The sequence below is a fragment of the Sebastes umbrosus genome, chromosome 21, assembly GCF_015220745.1.
Source record: "Sebastes umbrosus isolate fSebUmb1 chromosome 21, fSebUmb1.pri, whole genome shotgun sequence".
In the NCBI taxonomy this organism is placed as follows: domain Eukaryota; kingdom Metazoa; phylum Chordata; class Actinopteri; order Perciformes; family Sebastidae; genus Sebastes; species Sebastes umbrosus.
Genome location: NC_051289.1, coordinates 14,253,160 through 14,272,772, shown reverse-complemented (window position 1 = coordinate 14,272,772; position 19,613 = coordinate 14,253,160). Strand labels below are relative to the sequence as shown.

The following is a 19,613-nucleotide window of genomic DNA, read 5'->3' as shown; positions in this document are numbered from 1 at the left end:
GAATGAATGAATGAATGAAATTCCACCTGAAAATATCAGGTTATTGTCAGTTTTTTGGTGTGTAAGTGGTCTACTGGGAGCAGTGCTGGTTGTGGAGTCTGACAGCTGCAGGAAGGTAGCTATTAGAAATTATTGTTTTGCAGCCCTGAACTGTTCCCAATTTTGAAAACCCAACTTAAAAAGTCTAAATAAGTTTCCCTCCAATCTCCAACGCAGAAAATATCAGGTTGTTTTCAGTTTTTTGGTACTAACACTAACAAACTGTGTGTTACAAGTCTGAATACACGGAGATGCATCTATAGTTCAGAGTTGCTGACATTTCAAATAGTCTCTCCCCTGTGTGTTTGCCAAATGGACACATGGCCAGCTGTTAAATTTGTAAACACTGGACGTCATCATCTGATTCATCTTGGGTGACCTGTGTCTTGGCAACACTGTATCACTGTGTTACAGTACTACAAGATATAATATGATATTCCTTTATTAGTCCCGCAGTGGGGAAATTTGCAGTGTACAGCAGCAAAGGGGATAGTGCAAAAAACAAGATGCATCAGCTAACACAGTAGAAAAAGAGCAAAACAAAGTGTAACAAAATATGAAAAATAGGAGCAGTATATACAGTATTGACAACAAACAGACTATTAACAAAATTGTACAAGTGGAAAATGATATTGCACAATGAGAATGAATGAATGAATGAATGAAATTCCACCTGAAAATATCAGGTTATTGTCAGTTTTTTTGCACTAATACTAAGTGTGAATACACAGAAATGCATCTATAGTTCAGAGTTGCTGACATTTCAAATAGTCTCCCCCCTGTGTTTGCCAAATGGACACATGGCCAGCTGTTAAATTTGTAAACACTGGACGTCATCATCTGAGTCATCTTGGGGTGAGCTGTGTCTTGGCAGCACTGTATCACTGTCACAGTACTATAAGATATAAGATATATATATATATCTCTATTAGAAATCATTGTTTTGCAGCCCTGAATTGTTCCAAAATGTTTTGAACTCCCAACTTAAAAAGTCTAAATAGCAGACTGTTAAAAGTGAGTATAGTGCATTATCATCTGTACAAGTGTGAATACACTGAAATGCATCTATAGTTCAGAGTTGCTGACATTTCAAATATTATCTCCCCCCTGTGTTTTCCAAAAGGGACACATGGCCAGCTGTTAAATTTGTAAACACTGGACGTCATCATCTGAGTCATCTTGGGTGAGCTGTGTCTTGTCAGCACTGTATCACTGTCACAGTACTATAACATATAAGCTATATAGCTATTAGAAATAATTTTTTTGCAGCATGAACTGTTCCAAATTTTGAACTCCCAGCATCTAAATAAGTTTCCCTCCATCTCAAACGCAGATTGCACTAGCCTATTATTTGGTAAGTTGGTCAGTGTGTCACATATTTTAAAGTCCTCCGCGCAAGTTAACACCTTTTTGACAACAGAGTATATCCCTCCTCCTCCTCCTCTATAACCCACATGACAGCTTCTGACAGGAATACAGAAAAAAGCGGATTAAACAGACAGTAAGCAGTGGACAGCCCTGCTTGCTGCATGAGTAGGGAGCCTGACCTCAGCCTGGCCTTGGTGGTGAGGGCAGGCGGAGGAGGAGGAGGAGGAGGAGGAAGAGGAGGCTCCATAACCTTGCAACCAGACTAACTAGCCTTGTGAGCTAACTGAGCTATAATAGCACAGCTTACCTTGATGCACGGCGACATTGCAGCCGTGTCCGTCGCAGTACACCAGAGGGTTTTCCGCCCAGCCTCTCTCGTCGGAGCAAACACAGCACCCGCCGATCATCTCCTTCATATTATTGTTATTCGTCGACAACTCGTCGTCCGCCGCCAGACAACGCTCGCCGGAGACCATGTACGAAGAAAGCGGACATGCGGAGGAATTACGATGCAAATATTAACCCGAAACCTTCCTCGAAGACGCCCTTAATATCCCTGCTACGACGCTTTAGGTCCCACTCGGTCGTTATGTCATGTTTTGAAGGTATTTGCGTCCCTTTTCGACACCGTATTTTCCTCACCAAAACATCCACTTCCACGGCGCGACGGTGGTGGTGGAGAAGAGGGGGGACTTCACCATAGAAACCGGATATGCGTAATGACGCAATGCGTCATGACGCAAGGCGTGCGCATGTGTGCGTAAAAAGACGCGATGTGATTGGATGGCAGAGAGCAACGTGCCATTTTGGTTCCCACATGGCCGAGGTTGTTTGAAAGTTTGTAGCAAAAGAGACTTCCCTTTTTGCTCGATTCACTGTCAACACTGTAGCAACATGGAGGTAGGCAAAAGATGTGGTGTTATTACTGACAAAACAGAACTATTATCCTGCACTATATACAGTTTTCTTCATCTCCTTGTATTTTTTATACCTGGTATATTTTGTTGTACTTTGTAGATGCATTTCAGTGTATTCACACTTGCACTATATATCACTTTTAACAGTCTCTTCTGCACTTCATTCACTTTTTTAATAGTCCTGTATCACAGCTGTTACCCTGCACTATATTCAGTTTTAACAGTTTTCTTCATCTTCTTGTATTTTTATATCTGGTATATTTTTTTGTACTTTGCACTACTAGCTTTTTTACTGCCATTTTAGTAACATGTTTTGCACTATGGAACTGTGGTGCTGGAAACTTGAATTTCCCTCGGGATCAATAAAGTTACTATCAATCTATCTATCTATCTATCTATCTAACAAGGTCCACCAATGAGATTTATGAATGGAAGAATGCCAGTAATAGATACATGATATGTAATGGTTAATAACTTTAACAATACCTCTCCCAGTAGCCTGACAATAGGTATGGATAGTGTAAAATATAAGTTTAAATTTATAGCTTGTAAATCCTGTATTTTAAAATATGGGTTTTGCTGTTGTTTTCTTAATCTTGTTGGAATAATACAGTATAGACTGCGTATTTTTTTGTGCAGCCCATTGCCAACCAGCAGTTATGCAACAGCAGCATCCTTGGAAACACACTACCTGAAAGTGACAAGTCAGTCAGATTAGTTGTAATAAAAAGTTTAAACAGTTTTCTTTATCTCCTTGTATTTTTATATCTGGTATATATTTTTTTGTACTTTGCACTTTTAACTTTTTTACTGCCTTTTTATTAACATGTTTTGCACTGTGGAACTGTGATGCTGGAAACTTAAATTTCCCTCGGGATCAATAAAGTTACTATTTATCTATCTATCTATCTATCTATCTTGTAACACACTTTCTTTTTTTTGTAACAGTTTGTTAGTATTTGGGATGTTAAATATGTCTGATAGGAGCCAACAGTCACATACATTGCAGTAATCAGATCTAGTCAAATGTTATATCTATTTGATCCACTTTGCTGGTCTTCAAGCAGAGGTGGAAGAAGTCAGATCTTTTACTTATGTAAAAAATAGCAATACCACAGTGTAGAAATACTCTGTTACAAGTAAAAGTCCTGCATTCAAAAAGCTTACTAAAGCAAAAGCACATAAGTATTAACATCAAAATATACTTAAAGTACCAAAAGTAAAAGTACTCATTATGCAGAATGACCCATTTCAGAATAATATATATTATAGGATTATAACTACTGATGCATTAATGTGTACATCACTTTAATGATGCAGCTAGTAAAGGTGGTGCTCATTTTAACCATGCACTATATTCAGTTTTAACAGTTTTCTTCATCTCCTTGTATTTTTATATCTGGTATATTTTTTTGTACTTTGCACTACTAACTTTTTTACTGCCTTTTTACTAACATGTTTTGCAACAAGGAACTGTGATGCTGGAAACTTGAATTTCCCTCGGGATCTATAACGTATATATCTATCTATCTATCTATTAAAAGCAGGATGTTTAGGAAACAGATGGGAATGAATCAATCAATCTCAAGTTTGAACTTGTCAAATATGACGATTTGCTGCGTTTCTCTGTTTTGTATAATTTTATTATTTATTTATCATGTTTTTGATTTTGGACTGATGGTTGGACAAAACAAGACGTGAATAAGTCAACTTGGCTTCTGGGAAATTTGAATGAACATTTAATTTTTATTTTAAATATTTCCTTAAAAAAATAAATAAAACAAGGGTGGACTGATTGGCAGAATAATCAATGATGAAATAACCTTTAGTTGCACGCCTGGATAAATTGTGTGTGTTCACACATAAAGAACATTTTTTTTTGTTTAGGTGATTCAAGCAGACTAAACAACACACTTACACATATCAGTTGTTGCAGTAAATTCTGGACAGCTGCGGATTTTCTATTTCTATTGGATCTTTCTATATTTAATATCTATTTTATCCTGTCCTGTAAGAAGCCATTTGGATCACTGTCACACCACTATATCACTTCTCTATTAGCGAGACTATGCATATTTGTAATTATGTTCAAGGCTTAATAATTAATTTTCAAGCTGTATTGCAGAATGTTTTCCAGATGTCATTAATTTCTACATATGCATCTTTAAAAGTTGGGCTTGTAGGTGTTTTATTGCATTTTTCTAAACTCATTTAATACAACATGACAAAAGTTAGATGATACAAAAGTGACAGTTATAAATATTGTCCTTTACAGCACAAACTAGTAAAACAACAGATTTTAACAACCATTTTTACAGTTTTAAAATCAATGACAGCTATAGGTTTTCAGAAACTTCAACAGGTTTTCCTAGACAAAATAATAGCCCATGCATACAAAAGTAACTAAAATATTTTCTGTCTTTCACCATGCCATTTCAATATGATTAAGAATGGTAGAAGAATGTGTAGGCCTGGTGAGCGTAGAGCCAGCAGACTTGAGACAGCAATTTGAAAAGCTTTTCATTGTAAGAATGAATACCTTTTTATCTTTCAGAAAATACTAAATAGGCTTTGAGAATCCTGTATCAGGCTGCATATCAGACCTGTCAATATACAGTTTTGTTTTGACAGCATCCCCATGCTGTTGCCAAGGATGCTCCAGAACACACACGCACACACATGCTATTCCAAGCACTCAGCTGCTGCTTGCATCACCGATTCCTCTGAGCGAGCTCCCGCTCTTGGTTTCCAGAGAAACGTAATGACTTGCCAATAATGCGCAAGAGCACACGAGCGTCCTCCGTGTAATATGGTGAGCGAGAGGTCCCTGGGAGTGCCTGCCCATTGTTTGCTTTAATTTCAAATTGCTCAAATGCTCCAGTCGACACTGGGCACTGCACTAAAAGGGGGGTGCGGGAGGGATGGGGGAAGCTGGGGAAAAGGGGAAAAAAAGTGAATTGTGTGTGGCAGGGGAAAACCTATTAGAGCTGGAGAGAACAAAGGGAGGCGAAGGAGGGGGCAGCAGTTGTGGAGGGGCCCATATAGCTACTGAAACACTGAAAATGGCAAATGATTTTTACAACTTGCACTTGATTAAGTCAAAGTCTGCACGAATCATGTAATGCTCCTCGAGCTGTCAAGAGAAGAGCTTTCTCCCAGACAAAAAAATTGCAGCGACACTATCTGCTTCCAACCTCTATTGGGTGACCCCAAAGTACAGATAGCACTCAGAGAGCTTTTATGTAATTTAAAGTATTCTATGGTTATAACCAGGCAGTCCTATATGTTGGAGCTTTGTTGTTCATACTGTACATCAAGTTGGTGTTTGGATGTGGATCTCTAACTCCACTGCAACAGCGTTTCTGCTACAGGCCTTGATCTGTTTGGAAAAATTGGCTGTCTTGTCTCGAACGTATTCTTTCACCACACAAAAGATTAAGATTCAACACACTGAAGAAACATGTACCATTTTTTCCACAATGCAACTGTAGCCTATAGAGCAGGATTTATGCCATAGGCTACTGACACTCAGGGTTTTCAAACATTTTGTCTGTATATTGTGCAAGATATGGTAATCTGTTGGACCTATAGTGAGAGCAGAAATACACCAAAGATGGAGACAGCATCCTCAAAAAACATATTTGATTGTTATATTTTTCATTCCATTGATTTTGCAAGCGTTTAAGAGAACTATATAGAAACAATGTATAGAAATAAAAGGGTTTATTTAATTTGCTCTTCTTGCAGTATGCTCATTCATATGCCTTTGTAACTCTTTTCTTGGTCTATGTTTAATTGTCAGAAATTTGACTTCGCAGCTCTTGAGATTTAAATAGTCAAAGGTTCTCTCGTGACCGGCTCCTGGTTATGTTTGCATAGGCTGAGTGAAGTTTTGTGGTCTCCCTGTGCAGGATGAGGAACGTATAAAATATGCCGGGAGGAAAGACAACACAGGGAAAAGCAGCCCCCGCACACTTCTACGTAAGCTGCATCTGAAATGGCATTGTGTTAAGGCATCTTAATGACCTGCCAGTTATTTATTTTGTCTAATACTTACTGCTCTTTATAGATTGCCTTCCCTAACTCCCCATCTCTTTAAAGGCTTGTGTTTTCTTGACATTCCTAAATCCTCAGAAAGACCCAGAAGCAAGGAATGTTTGTTAGAAACATCTCACCAGTAGTAAAATCTAAATTTTGCATCCCAAGTGTGTGTGTGTGTGTGTGTGTGTGTGCGTGCATGCATTGCAGGGGAACTCTGCAGAAAACTAAAGCAGTCTGGAGAGGAATGTTTTCACAGACTTAGCTCATAAGCTTCAACAAATGACTACTGACAGCTAAATATAGGACTTTTATTTTGAAGCAATTGTGTTCTCAAACAGATGCCATATGCTTGTTACCAAATCAATTCATCAATGAGGAACGGGTGTTTTTCACGGGTGTCATGTAAAATGTAAACTATCTATGGCCTTACTTAACAAAATAAACAGCATAAAATTGTGTATGTTAAGTTCGAGAAAATAGGCTACATTGCGTGACATATTTGGTCACTTTTTACACAATCTGTCCTTGCCTTTAGATTTAGCCCTTTAAACCTAGTTAAACTGAGACAATGAAAACAGTGTTTCACAGACAAAGCAGTGAGTTAGCAGCGCACACACACGTTCATGTTCTTCACCCCTTCATATGTGTGCTGGATTCAAAGGTCCCTGAATTTATATATATATTATATCTGTTGCATTAATACAGTAAGTTTTAGTTAAGATTATTCACCTGCAGCAACCCCAATAAATGCATCATTAAATTTAACAGAGCCCGATATTATTTGGGAAGTAATTATCGGCTATATACCAGGCTTTATATATATATATATATATATATATATATATCTAAAGTGCATTTTTTAATCTCTATATTATGGACATACTTGGGCTGATTCTGCATGTCTTTCTGGTGTTTTAATGCAGTTTATGTTAAATTTAATATCTGTTGCAATGGATGTGACAACTGTGTATTCCCATTTTTGTAATTTTGGGTTGTCCCGACTGGGGATGCACCGATACCGGATCGGATATCGAGCTGATACTGACTCAAATAGCTGGATCGGATATCGGTGACAATGGGGCTATCTATTCAATTCAGTTCAGTTCTATTTTTATATACTATATACTGGAATTTGAATTCCTGTTTAAGTTTTGACCAATTTCTTACTGCATTAAAAAGGTTTACACTTGAATTTTAAATTCTGTTAATTTTTAAGAGTTTTTACCAAATTGCTGGTGCACAATTAAATACATTATTATCTATGTATTTATTGGTCACATTTTGCTTTATAAAGTTAGGAAAGCAATGTTTAATGTCAAGCCTGATGTTGCCTTACACATAAAAGAATGATCCCCGTGACTTCCACACAGTGAGGCATACAGCTTATTAATTAAACCCTGGTATCGTTACTGGTATCGGGACTGAAAACGTCAGATTGGTGCATCCCTAGTGAGCACACACAAGTCCTTCACCCCATCATATGTGTGCTGGATTCAAAGGTGCCTGGATATCTGTTGCATTAATACAGTACGTTTTAGTTAAGATTATTCACCTGCAGCAACCCCAATAAATGTGTCATTATATTTAACATAGCCAGGTTTTATTTAGGCAGTAATTATAGGTTATATACCTATACACATCTTTCATCACTATAGCATGGACATACTTGGGCTGATTCTGCATGTCTTTATTGTACTTTATTGCAATTTGTGGTAAATGTAATATCTGTTGTAATGAATAGAATAGAAAGCTTTATTGTCATTGTATTAAATACAACGAGATTCACAGTTGCCACTTCTGGTCAGTGCTTTTAAACAAATACTTGACAAGACTAAACAAGGCAGATAAAACATATAACAGGTATAAAACACACACAGTTATAAAGCAAATAAAACAGGTAAAGTAGATATAATAAATAAATTGAAACAGAAGTGTTACACTAGAAGTATAAAATATAAAAATAGATGTAATGTAAACAGAGGTAATGGATGTTATAGATCAATCTGTGTCATGTGATTTTTGACTAGGCTATAATGTGCTGGGAACAATTGGAACCATTTTTTTTTTTGTTTAATAGTCAGCTATTCTAATAGAAATGTTTATTACATGCTGGTATAGTCCCAGTGTGGGAAAGCATGAAATGTGGACAAGTTGCACTGAACACTGAAAATGACCCGAACAGCTAAGTGAACCCAACGCTCCTGAGCCATAATAATGCTTCTTTCTTGGTCCCACCATGCACATTGAGACCCATCAGTGTTTAGCCATGGTCTCCTCTCTGGTTGGCGAGTAGCACAGGGGCCCAGGAAAAAAACACAAACAGTCCCAACACGGAGGGGTCAAAGGTGAAGAGAGCCCTCCCCCCACCACTGTCCGCACACACTTCAGGCTCGGATTGCATGTAAAATCACATTCTCCAGGGGGTGGTGTGGTGGTGGTGGAGAGGAATTCATTGTTTTGGCATGGGGCAGTGGGTTTGTGTCATAAAAAGTCTATGCTCTTACAAGTGCCTGCGCCTCCTTGACCAAGTGTCTCCATAAAATCTCTGCGCAAAAACAAATGACTCGGAGCTGCAGGAGCAACACTTTGAGTTTATGAGTGTTAAAAAAAAAAGTGGAAGAGATTTTGGAGGCTTTCCTATATAGTACACCAAAAAAAAAAGATTTTATGGCCAGTGGAGCTTGTTAAAAAAATGTATGAAATTCACCAAATGAAACCGGTCCAGCCTCGTCCAAGAAAACTGGTTTTCCATGCACATCGCGACTGTATAGCCTATATGAAGTGTCTCTACACATTTTTGCAAGCCTAGTTAAATTGAAATACGTCCATTTGTTTTTAAATATTCTATAAACGGTGCTGGAGACGTGTCATGTGCACAGGGCATTGAAGTTTCAAACAATTTCACTCCTGTTAAAAATGTAGGGTACACTGCGCAAACTATATGGCACTGGTCATGTGTGCTCGTGTGTGTGCTCGTGTGTGTGTGTGTGTGTGTAGGCGGTGTCTTTACCGTAATCCGCCTATCTCCCCCATTAAGCCGGTCTTCCACCGTGAAGTAGCGGAAAATAAAATAAAAAAAAGCAACAGTCACGAGGCGAACATCCGCCATGTGCAGGCCTTTACATTTAAAAATAGACGTTTTATTAATATGCATAAGATATAGGCTATATCATAGATGTTCTTCTCATGAATCTATGTTACAGTGACTCCCAAGTAACAGTGTAACATATGAAGCCTATAAACAGAAGTATAGAGGAGGAATGAACCTATAAAGTGCAAGTTTGGTCGTCTCAGGCATCCCCCCTATCACCAGCAGCACACTGCCGGCTGCTGTAAGAAACCTCCCCGTGCTTCAGGTCTCTTTCTCGGCCACTCGGTCTCGTCTCCTCCCCTCCGGTTCCGACCAACCTCCAGGCGAAGGAGAGGGTGGAATAAGTGCCCTGTGGCATCTGGTGCACCACAAATCTGCATAACAAAAGAGCCCCTGGTCTTAATTGGAAATACTCAAATATATGTGTATATATATGCACAAGGTTCTTTTTATTCAGTAATTATTGCTATATTACATTATTGTTTTAGGATGTTTTGGATGGCTCTCAATTCAGACCTTAAGATGAGAGCTCTGATTTTAAAAACAGTGATCATGGTGTCAGCATGGGACACTTATCACGTCTGTAGCACCGATGTGTGACAAACTTCACTGGCAGATGTTTTTGGCAAATTCCATACAGATAATAATTGCTATTTTTTTTTGTTTTTAAGTATTTTATGTATTCATTTTTTAAAGCAGGTAAAGATCTTTATTTTATTTTTGTAATTTGCCATAATCTGAGAATTTATATATCAATAATAATAATACTAACAATGATGATAATAATACATTTAATACATGTTTTTATGGATATTTCACATGAAGAATTAGCTCGAACAGACTATATTGCTGTTTGCTTTAGATCATCATTAAGCTCTTGTGTGACAGTACAGTTGAGTAATTTATTAAATCATATTTCTAAAAAAAATATATAATTTGACGTATGAAAGCCTGTAGTGGTTTCCACATGTATAGACCTTTGACAACACTGAAAAAAAGTCATGTGGAATTGTTGCTGATTGATCTTCGTTGCAGCCCAACAAACAGTCAGTCTATACAATCGCTGTGCAATCTCATTATTTTGTCATAAAAAGGATGTATTTATATTATAGGACAATTATATTCTATAAAAAGGGGCGCACGAGTGGACAGTTTTGAATGTGAAGCAATTTAGGTCATTGGTTTAGTTTACTTTGCTTTAAATCCTCTACATCCAAGTGAGAACCCTTGACGATAAAAACAATAATTCTGTCAAACACAAAAGGAAACCCATGTTCCCAAAACGTTAAGACATGCAGTGGTCGTGGACGTGGGATGAAACCAGCCTGTTCCTCCCATGCATCTCTCCCATGCAGGCTGGGCACGGTGCACCGTGGTCTCTGGGATCTTTGGAGTTATTCCCCCGGGGATCCGGACCTCAACAAGCTGCTGCCCCTCCTCTCACTTCACTGTGCTGCATCCGTGAAACTCCGCATGCTCCGTGTATTAATGCTGCTGCTGCCACAGGCCTCGAGAAGCAGCGCGTGGAAAGCGAGAATGCAGGTCAGATGACCTATAGGGTGTATATATATATATGGGAGTTGAACTGGAGTTTACTGATTGGGTGAAGCCTATATAAGACTTATATTCACTGATAGCTGCACGAACACACACTGTGATCGCGTATCAACTGCAAGCCTATATAACCCAATAGTGTCCACAAGTAACTTGTGCGTAAAAGCTTCCTTGAGGCTCATCCAGTAAAATATAACCTACTTCATTTCAGATTTCTCCACACTAGAGGCTTGTATAATTATAACTTTTTAATTATCTCTACGGTTCTATGCCACAATACGCACATCCGCTGTAATGTAAGCTCTTAAAGGTCCCATATTATAAAAAAAGTGAGATTTTCATGGTTTTTTTTATTATAAAGCTGGCTTAAGTCCTATATAAATACTGTGAAAGTATTGAAAAGCTCAATCCACAGAGAAATACACACAACCCGTATTCAGAAACTCTGCATTTGAAACAAGCCTTTAGGATTTCTGTCCATTTGTGATGTCATAAATATACAATATTTAGACCCTTTACACAGATTTAAACTTAAACATTCTAAATGTGTCCCAGTTTATTCCTGGTTGCAGTGTATGTGAATGTCACCAGCTGACAGGAAGTAAATATGGACCCAAACTGTTGCCTATAAACGCAATTCTGTTGCAATTTCGTCACAATTTCGTCACAATTTCGTCGAAATGCACTAAAACGGAGCGTTTCAGACCGACAGTATGAGGAAAATAAAGTGTTTTTTTAAGATTACAGCATGCACACATGTTTTAGTAGAAACACAAAATACAAGTATGAAGCTGAAAATGAGCACGATATGGGACCTTTAAATTAGATTAAAAAATAAGTAAATATTTTTGATCCACTGCAAAGCATGTTGTCCTATATAGGCTGACATTTCAAGGTGCAAAACTATGACCCCACATCCAAATAACGTGCGCACACTTGTGTGTGTGATGCTACAGGTACTGATATATATACATATATATTCCATTAACTCCATTTCCTTGTCTTATTTGGTGTGCACGATCTTGTCTGTAAGCCCATGACCACCACGTTAGTGATTATGCTCCACAGTCCAATATTGCGTGGATTTAATGGCCGCGGTCCAATCACATTCAGAGGTTTAAACAAGGAGCTGTAATAACAACGCCTACATATATATAACACGCTGTTTGATGTAACACCGAGGTAACATATTCACCATACAGTGAACGGTCTGTAAATAAGCAAATAGGCTTAACGTCGTGCGCAAATGAGCGTGCCAATGCAGTCTTGAGTTTGGGCCCCTCGCGCACGCACAGCGGTGCCCGTGAGGAACGGAATTGGGGCCACAAGGGATTCACGTGTTTTATGGATAACAAAGACGATAACATAACGCAAGGGAGCATTGGAGAATATATATATATATATATATATATATATGGCTGCAGGGGCGAAACACAATAGCCAGTCCAAAACAGCCTTCTGAAGGCCTATACCGGTAATTCAAACAATTAGCCTGTATAATATACTACACAGTCACAGTATTTGGACAGCGTTGTGGGTGGTGGCTTCAGCACGGTTCCTTCTGCTTTCTGTGTAGCCTGTGTGTGTGTGTGTGTGTGTGTGTGTGTGTGTGTGTGCGCGTGCATCTTTCAGATTGCGCGTATTTCTTTGTGTGTGTGTGTGCGTGCGGATCCGCTTGTATGCATGTTCTGTAAAAAAGTCATTGAAGTGTGTGTGTGTGTGTGTGTGTGTGTGTGTGTGTGTGTGTGTGTGATGTGATCGATGTGCACATGCAATATGCACGTGCGCATAGACAGTATGGGAAAATGTATACGAAGCATTACGCACGACACCCAGACAGCAAAATGACTTCCTAGAAATAAAAATAGGTGATGTTCATTAATAATCCCACTGTGTTCCTGTTCCCCCCTGTTATAAAAAAAGCTACTTGTTGATTATAAATATTATTAACACATGACCTGTATATGTTTGTAATTATATCAAATAGATTTCATAATTGTCGCTCCAAGATGTCTCGTTAAAATAAAAATTAATGGGAGATTTTAATTGGCTTGTTTATTGGCTTTAACCTACATTGTCTCGAAAAATCTTGTGGGAAAAGCAACCCTGACTCTGCACTTTTAGCCTTGTCCAATCACTCGCTCGTGTTGTTTTACTAGGATGAAAAGTGGGCTACAATTTAACAGTGGATATAACTAATATAATAAATATAATTTCGAGTGCAATGACGGTAATGTACATTTTTCTATCTCCTAACTATAGCAATTGTCTGCGCAAATGCACCATGTGTGAAGAGTGCTACACCCTGCTTTACAGCACATTTCAAATGCTCTCTCACACACACACACACACACACTCACGGAGAGAGAGAGAGAGACACACACACACACACACACACATTGTAAAGGGAGAGGTATTTAAAAACCTCTGGAAATGCAGATGAAGTAATTAAGGTATAGTCAGACAAATGAATATGGCCCTGCATGGCGCATGTTTGAACGTATATTGCAGGATAAGTAGGTCAGTCTATAGTCAACCAGCGAGGGGGGAAAAAATCATATGGACGAAAAGCTATACAGCCAACAAAAGCAGATGAGTTGAGCCTTGGTCAGGGGCAGCAGCACTGAACGTGGAAAAGCGTCTCTCCAAGTGTAAAATGTCTTTGTTTAAGCTGCACTACCCGGAGTGTGGAGTCATTTTTACCAGCAATCGATTGCATACCGCATGCATTTTGCATGTGGACCGAAAGGGAATAATAAAACACAATACATTCCAGTCTTATCGTGACACTTTGTGCAGGCTGTAAACCTATTCTGGGTTGTATACACGCACTATATGAGCTGGAAAACATGAACTTGTCATAATAACTGCGTTATTTACTCTTAACAGTGGACTCAGTGGGCATAAACTATTGTGATGGCAGAGGGTGTGTGTGTGTGTGAGGGGGTGGGGATGGAATATCCATTTTTATTGCATCACCTGTCAGAAGCGTCCAATGGGCGTCGACTCCGAGGGGCATTAATTGATGAAGGTGTCTCCAGACTGGGCGCACCTCCCCTCTCTTGTCATTTTATTTGTGGCTCAACCAGCAGCCAGAATAGCAGCTGCATTTTAGCTCTTATTCTGTTTCTCTCTGACTCTCTCTCTCTCTTTCTCCCTCCCCTCCACCCTCCACAACTCCATCTCCCTCCCTCTCTCTCTCTCTCTCTCTCTCTCTCTCTCTCTTCTCGCTGTTTTATCCCTCTGGCTGGCTGAGGCAGTGGTGTATACACCTACCCCTCGTCCTGCTGCCGACCAGAGGGGAGTGGAGCCGGCAGAGGCAGGTAGCAGCAGCAGCCCCGGCTCTGGTGGACGCATCCATCGCATTCCTCCACCTCCACCATGCCGGACCGGGGCAAGAAGCGACGAGTGGATGCTGTCAACCTATTAGACACCGGCAGCAGCTCCATTTAAGCGTCCAAAGTTTGCATTTTGCATGACGCAGCAGTGTGGATGGATTAGAGCAAGGATGCCTTGAGCTTTTGCGACCCCCCCATATGGTATAAAATCCATAACATAACTGAGAGTACATGGATTAATATTGGGAGCGAAATCCATATAACATGGGAGACCTGGAGTGTGGCTTTGAGGAGATGCAAGGAGTGAGATTGGGCTACCTGCTCATCAGAGGCAAGCAAATGTTTGCTTTGTCTCAGGTGTTCACCGACCTGCTGCAGAACATCCCTCGCACCACGGTGCACAAGCGCATGGACCACCTGAAGGTGAAGAAGCACCACTGCGACCTGGAGGAGCTGCGCAAGCTCAAAGCAATAAACTCGATAGCGTTCCACGCGGCGAAATGCACGCTGATATCGCGGGAGGACGTGGAGGCTCTGTATGTCTCCTGCAAGACGGAGCGGGTGTTGAAGTCCAACAAAAGGAAAGCGAAAGCTGCGTGTGTCCCCGTGGGTGAGGAGGAGGAGGACAAGTCACCGGGGCTCCTCGGTGCAGACGCAAAACTGTGGAAGGAAAAAGTTTGGTTTAGTTTAGTCCCGGAGACTGTCACTACACTCCACAACAAACCGGGCAGCAGGAGGAGAGAGCTGACTCCATGCCTTACCGACTCCAAACTACCTCAATTTTACCACAAAACCAACGGACGGGAGTACCGTGCGGTGACCAAGTCCAGTCACAAACACTTTAAAAACTATGAAACAGCGAAAATAGCAGGGAACCGCGTTACTTTGAGCCAAAGGCACTCGTTTTTCCGGAGCGCAGTGAGCCGGCAGCCGGTGGCGCTTCAGTCCGCCATAGCTGCTGCTGCTCAGTCCAGGCTGCTGTCGCGCTCAGCCGGCGACCTACTTCACAAAAGGAAGAGGAGGCGCGAGGGGGGCAGCGCGAGGCACTCGTGGAGCAGGAGCAGCAGACACGCGCACCAGCACCAACACCACCACCAGGTACCGCCGGTGCTGCTCGTGCAACCCAAATCACCCGGGACCACCTCTTTCGGTGCTTTCCACCTGGGTCCGGATTTCTATCTTGACCCCAGACCTCACCATCATCACCACCACCAGCATCATCATCATCATCATCACCACCACCACGACGACGAAGAGCAGCCCGGCAGTTTCCCGGAGAGTTACAGCAGCGACACTGAGTCCAGCACCACCTACTCGGACCGTGCGTACCCGGACTCGGACTTTGGGTCCGGCCTCTCCACCACCAGCAGCACCAGCAGCTCCGAGGAAGAGGAGGAGGAGGGTGAGGAGGAGGATGAAGATGACACGCAGTCGGAGAGTTCAGAGGTCAGCTCAGACGAGGAGGAGGAGAGCTCCTCTCAGTCCGACTCCAGCTCGGTTTCTAGCCGCGTTTCGGTGCAGAGCATCCGGTTCAGACGCGCCCGGGTCTCCGGTGTCAACTCCAGTAAAGCACCTTTGGTCCTGCAGCCCACGTTTCACTACCAGCATCAACACAGGACACTGGGCCATCATGTTGCAGGAGAGAAACGTCAGAAATGTGAATTTATATGCAGTGAAACCAGAAAGGACTTTGGACACATACAGACAACACCAAAATTTAACTCAACGGGGGAGAGCTTTTTCACTGAGTCCAAAAGGGAAAAGGCGTTTTTTGAGGCTGACCATGTGGACCATGTGCTGGCTCCTTATTCACCGGGACCCAACCGGAATAAAGCGTTTCACCTCTCACGCAGGACACCCTCCATGAAGTGCCCACCGGGACTGAGCGCACAGGACAAAGAGTTTCCCAAATGCACCGAGAAAAGAGAGGCGAGAGCCAGCAGCAGCAGCAGCAGCCTGAAACTGCCCTCTCCACTGAAGAAAATAAAGACCGAGCCAGAGGAGCTTTCTGTGACCGCCTCCCTCTATTCGGATACGGGCAGCAGGACAGCCAGGACGCTCCCCTTCAACCTCCACAATGTGAAAGTTAAAGTGGAGGAAAGCTGTGATGAATACGAATACCAGCAGGCCACTGTAGTCAAATGCAAAGGAGATAATAAGACGGAGAGAGACTTTTTCAACAGCGGGGTTAAATCCACAGAGAAGAGCCCAGATGATGTGGCTCCTCAGGAATACAGGAGCACCCTGCATGACGCACCGTGCATGGAGGAGGAGGTGGAGCACATAAGGAACAAAAACTGCAAAGTTCCAGTGCCTGGGAATAATAATAATAATAATAAGAAACCTCGTGTCTCCAGGACGCAAACAAAACAAAACGTGCCCAACAAGGCTGCCTCTTCTTCCTCCTCCTCCTCCTCCTCCTCCTCTTCTTCTACTTCTTCTTCGTTACGCAGCACTGTAGCATCATCGCCTGCAAAAACGCCTTTCAGCCTGATGGCAAATTTCCCATCCCCACCGTCGCTGGTTGTTGGCAGCGACGGGGATTTGTGCCCAGCTTACTCCCTGAACTCTCTGAGGGGCCCCGGGCCTCCCCCTCCGTCCCACCCCGTGTGGAGGTGGCAGCCAGGCGGCCACATTCTCCCTCCCCCACCCGCTCCTCAGAGAACCAGGAAATACTGAGCTATAAAGCAAAAAAAAAAAAAAAAGCCCCACACCGTGTCCATCTCCTAGTCTTAACGTGAGCGCACCAAATTGCTCGCAACTTTTGCAAAGGTGTTTATTATTGTTAATGTTTTATTTTATTTTTTTCCGTGAATGTTTTATTTTTTTTTTACATTCCTCTTTGTTTTGAAGTTTTTAATCGAGGAAAACCCCACAAGAGATCCCCCTTTTTGGAGCCTCAGAAAAAAAACGCCCACATGGACTGTGAGACAACCGCTCGTGGATTTTACGCTTAAAGAAAAAAAACTTGTTTAAATAAGCTATCAATCCTAAGCAATATGTTCTCGTTATTGTTGTTTTACTTGACTGTTTTTCTGATTTCGCTTTTACGCGCGACCTGTTGGATTGTAATGGTGCCAGGGTTTTTCAGTGGCTTTGTCTGAAAAAGGAAAAGGGGTTAAAAAGAAAAACAGCATTCCTTGAGACGACTCTTAATCTAGCTGGGAGCAAGTTTTTACTTAGTAAATCAGAAGGAGAAAAAAAAAATCAGGGTTTCCCATTCTGTGCCACCTGGTGTGTTTTATATATCAAAGCTGTTGCTGACCAGCTTGGCCACAGTGGCCCATGTGTCCAAGTGTTCAATTTCAGAGAATTGTTTTTAAAAAAAAAATGTTTTTATCTAGCTCACAGTTAAGCCTTTATTAGATTTGACAGGAATTATTTATTCCTGGTGGTTGTGGGTGTTTTTTCTTTCTTATAGGGTGCTTGTGATTTTCAGTCTTGTTTTTTTTTAGTATTTCCTGGTTTGCAAAATGTGCAGCTGCGCACAGAGGCAGACCCAGACACAACACAGGCCTTATGTACAGACAATCAAACATAATAAGGCTTCATAGCACGTTATATAGGTCTCACAATGGACTCAAGTCATGTCCCTCCTGGGCCACCTGGCACACCATATTTGTCTGTACTTGCGTTTAGAAAACAAAGAAAAAGGAAAAACGCAGACATACCGACAATGTCCAAGATAGGCTATATGGATGGGATGTGATTCAGGAGTCACAGTGGGGAAAAACAGCACCAAAACAGTGTGGAACACCTTCTAGCTCTGGCTACTCAGAAACAATGCGACAAAGCACAAGAGATAGGCTTAAATGCATTGCACTTTGATACTGTTTGGGGGGGGGGGGTCTTGTTTCAAGCTTTAGGGTTTTCTGACTAGCCTGTGAAATGATGTCTGAGAGATGCTGATAGAAAAAAAAACATGTAAAGATGAGACTGTTTGATTTGGATGTACTGTAAGGCCAAACTGCATTCATTTAACTGAATATTTAGGATTCACCCAGTTTCCAACCATGCCATGATGGTTTTCTGATTTTCTATCATTTAATAATATGCTCACTGTTGTTCTATTTTTTTAGTTGAAGGAAAAAACGCCAATTATTTCCCTTTTATTGCACACCCAAAATACAATCAGTTTTTTAAAAAAATATTGCTTTCTTTATTATGTCACCATCTCATTATCTTTAGCCTTTTGAACATGGCCGCTCAGTGAATGTAGTACCCCACAGATCTGCTTCATTTACTCCCTAAATCCAGTGATAGACTACACACACCTTTTTAAACAGGAAGTGAAGCTGCACCTTACATGTGAGGTGTGTTTTAAGTGTAGATGTGTTTTTTTTAATGGCAGTGCAGGACGCAAGCTCTGCTAATTGGCAGGCTTTTTTTTTCCTGTCTGCCACAAAGAGAGGCCCAGCTTATATGGCGAGCCAGATCACAACAAACCCAAAGCCCAGTGAATGATGTCAGCCCCCTCACACACAAGCACAGCAAAAAGGGTGCATTCATTCAGATGGATTGTAGAAACTATTTAATGGGTGATTGTAAAAAAAAAAAAAAAAAAAAAAAAAAAAGGGGAAAAATGTACAAAAAGTGAGTTTCACTCAGTTTGGATACATATAGATGTTTGATAAAGCAGCACCCCCCAAAAAATCACCTAGGGCCTTATATATATTTCTGAGGCAGACAATTCAAACTTGAACTCTTATTCTCAGCTTGGCTATTTTTGTGACACAAGCTGGTATATGAGCAGGCTATAGCAGTAAAAAAGGAGGGGGTTGTGCAGGGTTGAGAGTAGGGGGGGGTGGGGTGGGGTGGGGTGGGGTGGGGGGGAGTTGCTGTGTTGCAAGAGCTGAAGCTTTCAACCTTTAATCCGCATGTCAAAAGCATAGGCTGCACGGCATAGGGAGAAGAGGAATAGCCTCCTGCGTCCAGAGAGGTGCGGGTTCGAACCCCCCCTGACGCACCAGCCTATTCTCACGCAGTGCTCACAATGCGGAGGCCGAGAGGACTGGGATGGTGGTAATGGCCTGTTGGGAGGGTCTTTTCCACCGTTAAGACAAATAGCTCTCTGACAGTGACGCTATCAATGTAAACAATTGCATCGTGGAGTAGTGCTAGAGGCTGCGCACTCTCCTTCCTCCTCCTCCTCCTCTTCCTCCACTCCTCATTCACTTTTTTTGATACAATACTTGAGGTCAGGTTTTTTTTTTACATGGAATTATGGAAGTCACTGGTTTGTTTATATATGAAAACTGAATATTT

The 19,613-nt window shown here is 41.4% G+C and overlaps 2 protein-coding genes across 6 annotated transcripts in view; one reads left to right on the top strand and one right to left on the bottom strand.

Annotated features, from left to right (window-relative positions):
* Positions 1–2,078, bottom strand: part of mllt10 (MLLT10 histone lysine methyltransferase DOT1L cofactor) — a 55,426-nt gene extending 53,348 nt beyond the window's left edge. For 2 of the 4 annotated variants that reach the window (XM_037756560.1, XM_037756563.1), the window contains exon 1: positions 1,715–2,078. In XM_037756560.1, coding sequence (XP_037612488.1) covers positions 1,715–1,883 — 169 coding nt within the window. In that variant the 5' untranslated portion in view covers positions 1,884–2,078. The remainder of the gene's footprint in view (positions 1–1,714) is intronic. The other 2 variants (XM_037756561.1, XM_037756564.1) reach the window with 2 other exon arrangements.
* Positions 2,079–2,098: 20 nt separating this feature from the next.
* Positions 2,099–18,931, top strand: skida1 (SKI/DACH domain containing 1). Of its 2 annotated transcripts, XM_037756565.1 has the most exons (3): positions 2,099–2,307; positions 6,236–6,305; positions 14,271–18,931. In XM_037756565.1, the coding sequence occupies exon 3, from the start codon at positions 14,613–14,615 to the stop codon at positions 17,025–17,027; it is 2,415 nt and encodes an 804-aa protein (XP_037612493.1). In that variant the 5' UTR covers positions 2,099–2,307; positions 6,236–6,305; positions 14,271–14,612; the 3' UTR covers positions 17,028–18,931. The 2 variants fall into 2 exon arrangements, with proteins under 2 accessions (XP_037612493.1, XP_037612494.1); XM_037756566.1 differs by lacking the exon at positions 2,099–2,307 and having other exon boundaries at positions 3,795–6,305.
* The last annotated feature ends 682 nt before the right edge of the window (positions 18,932–19,613 follow it).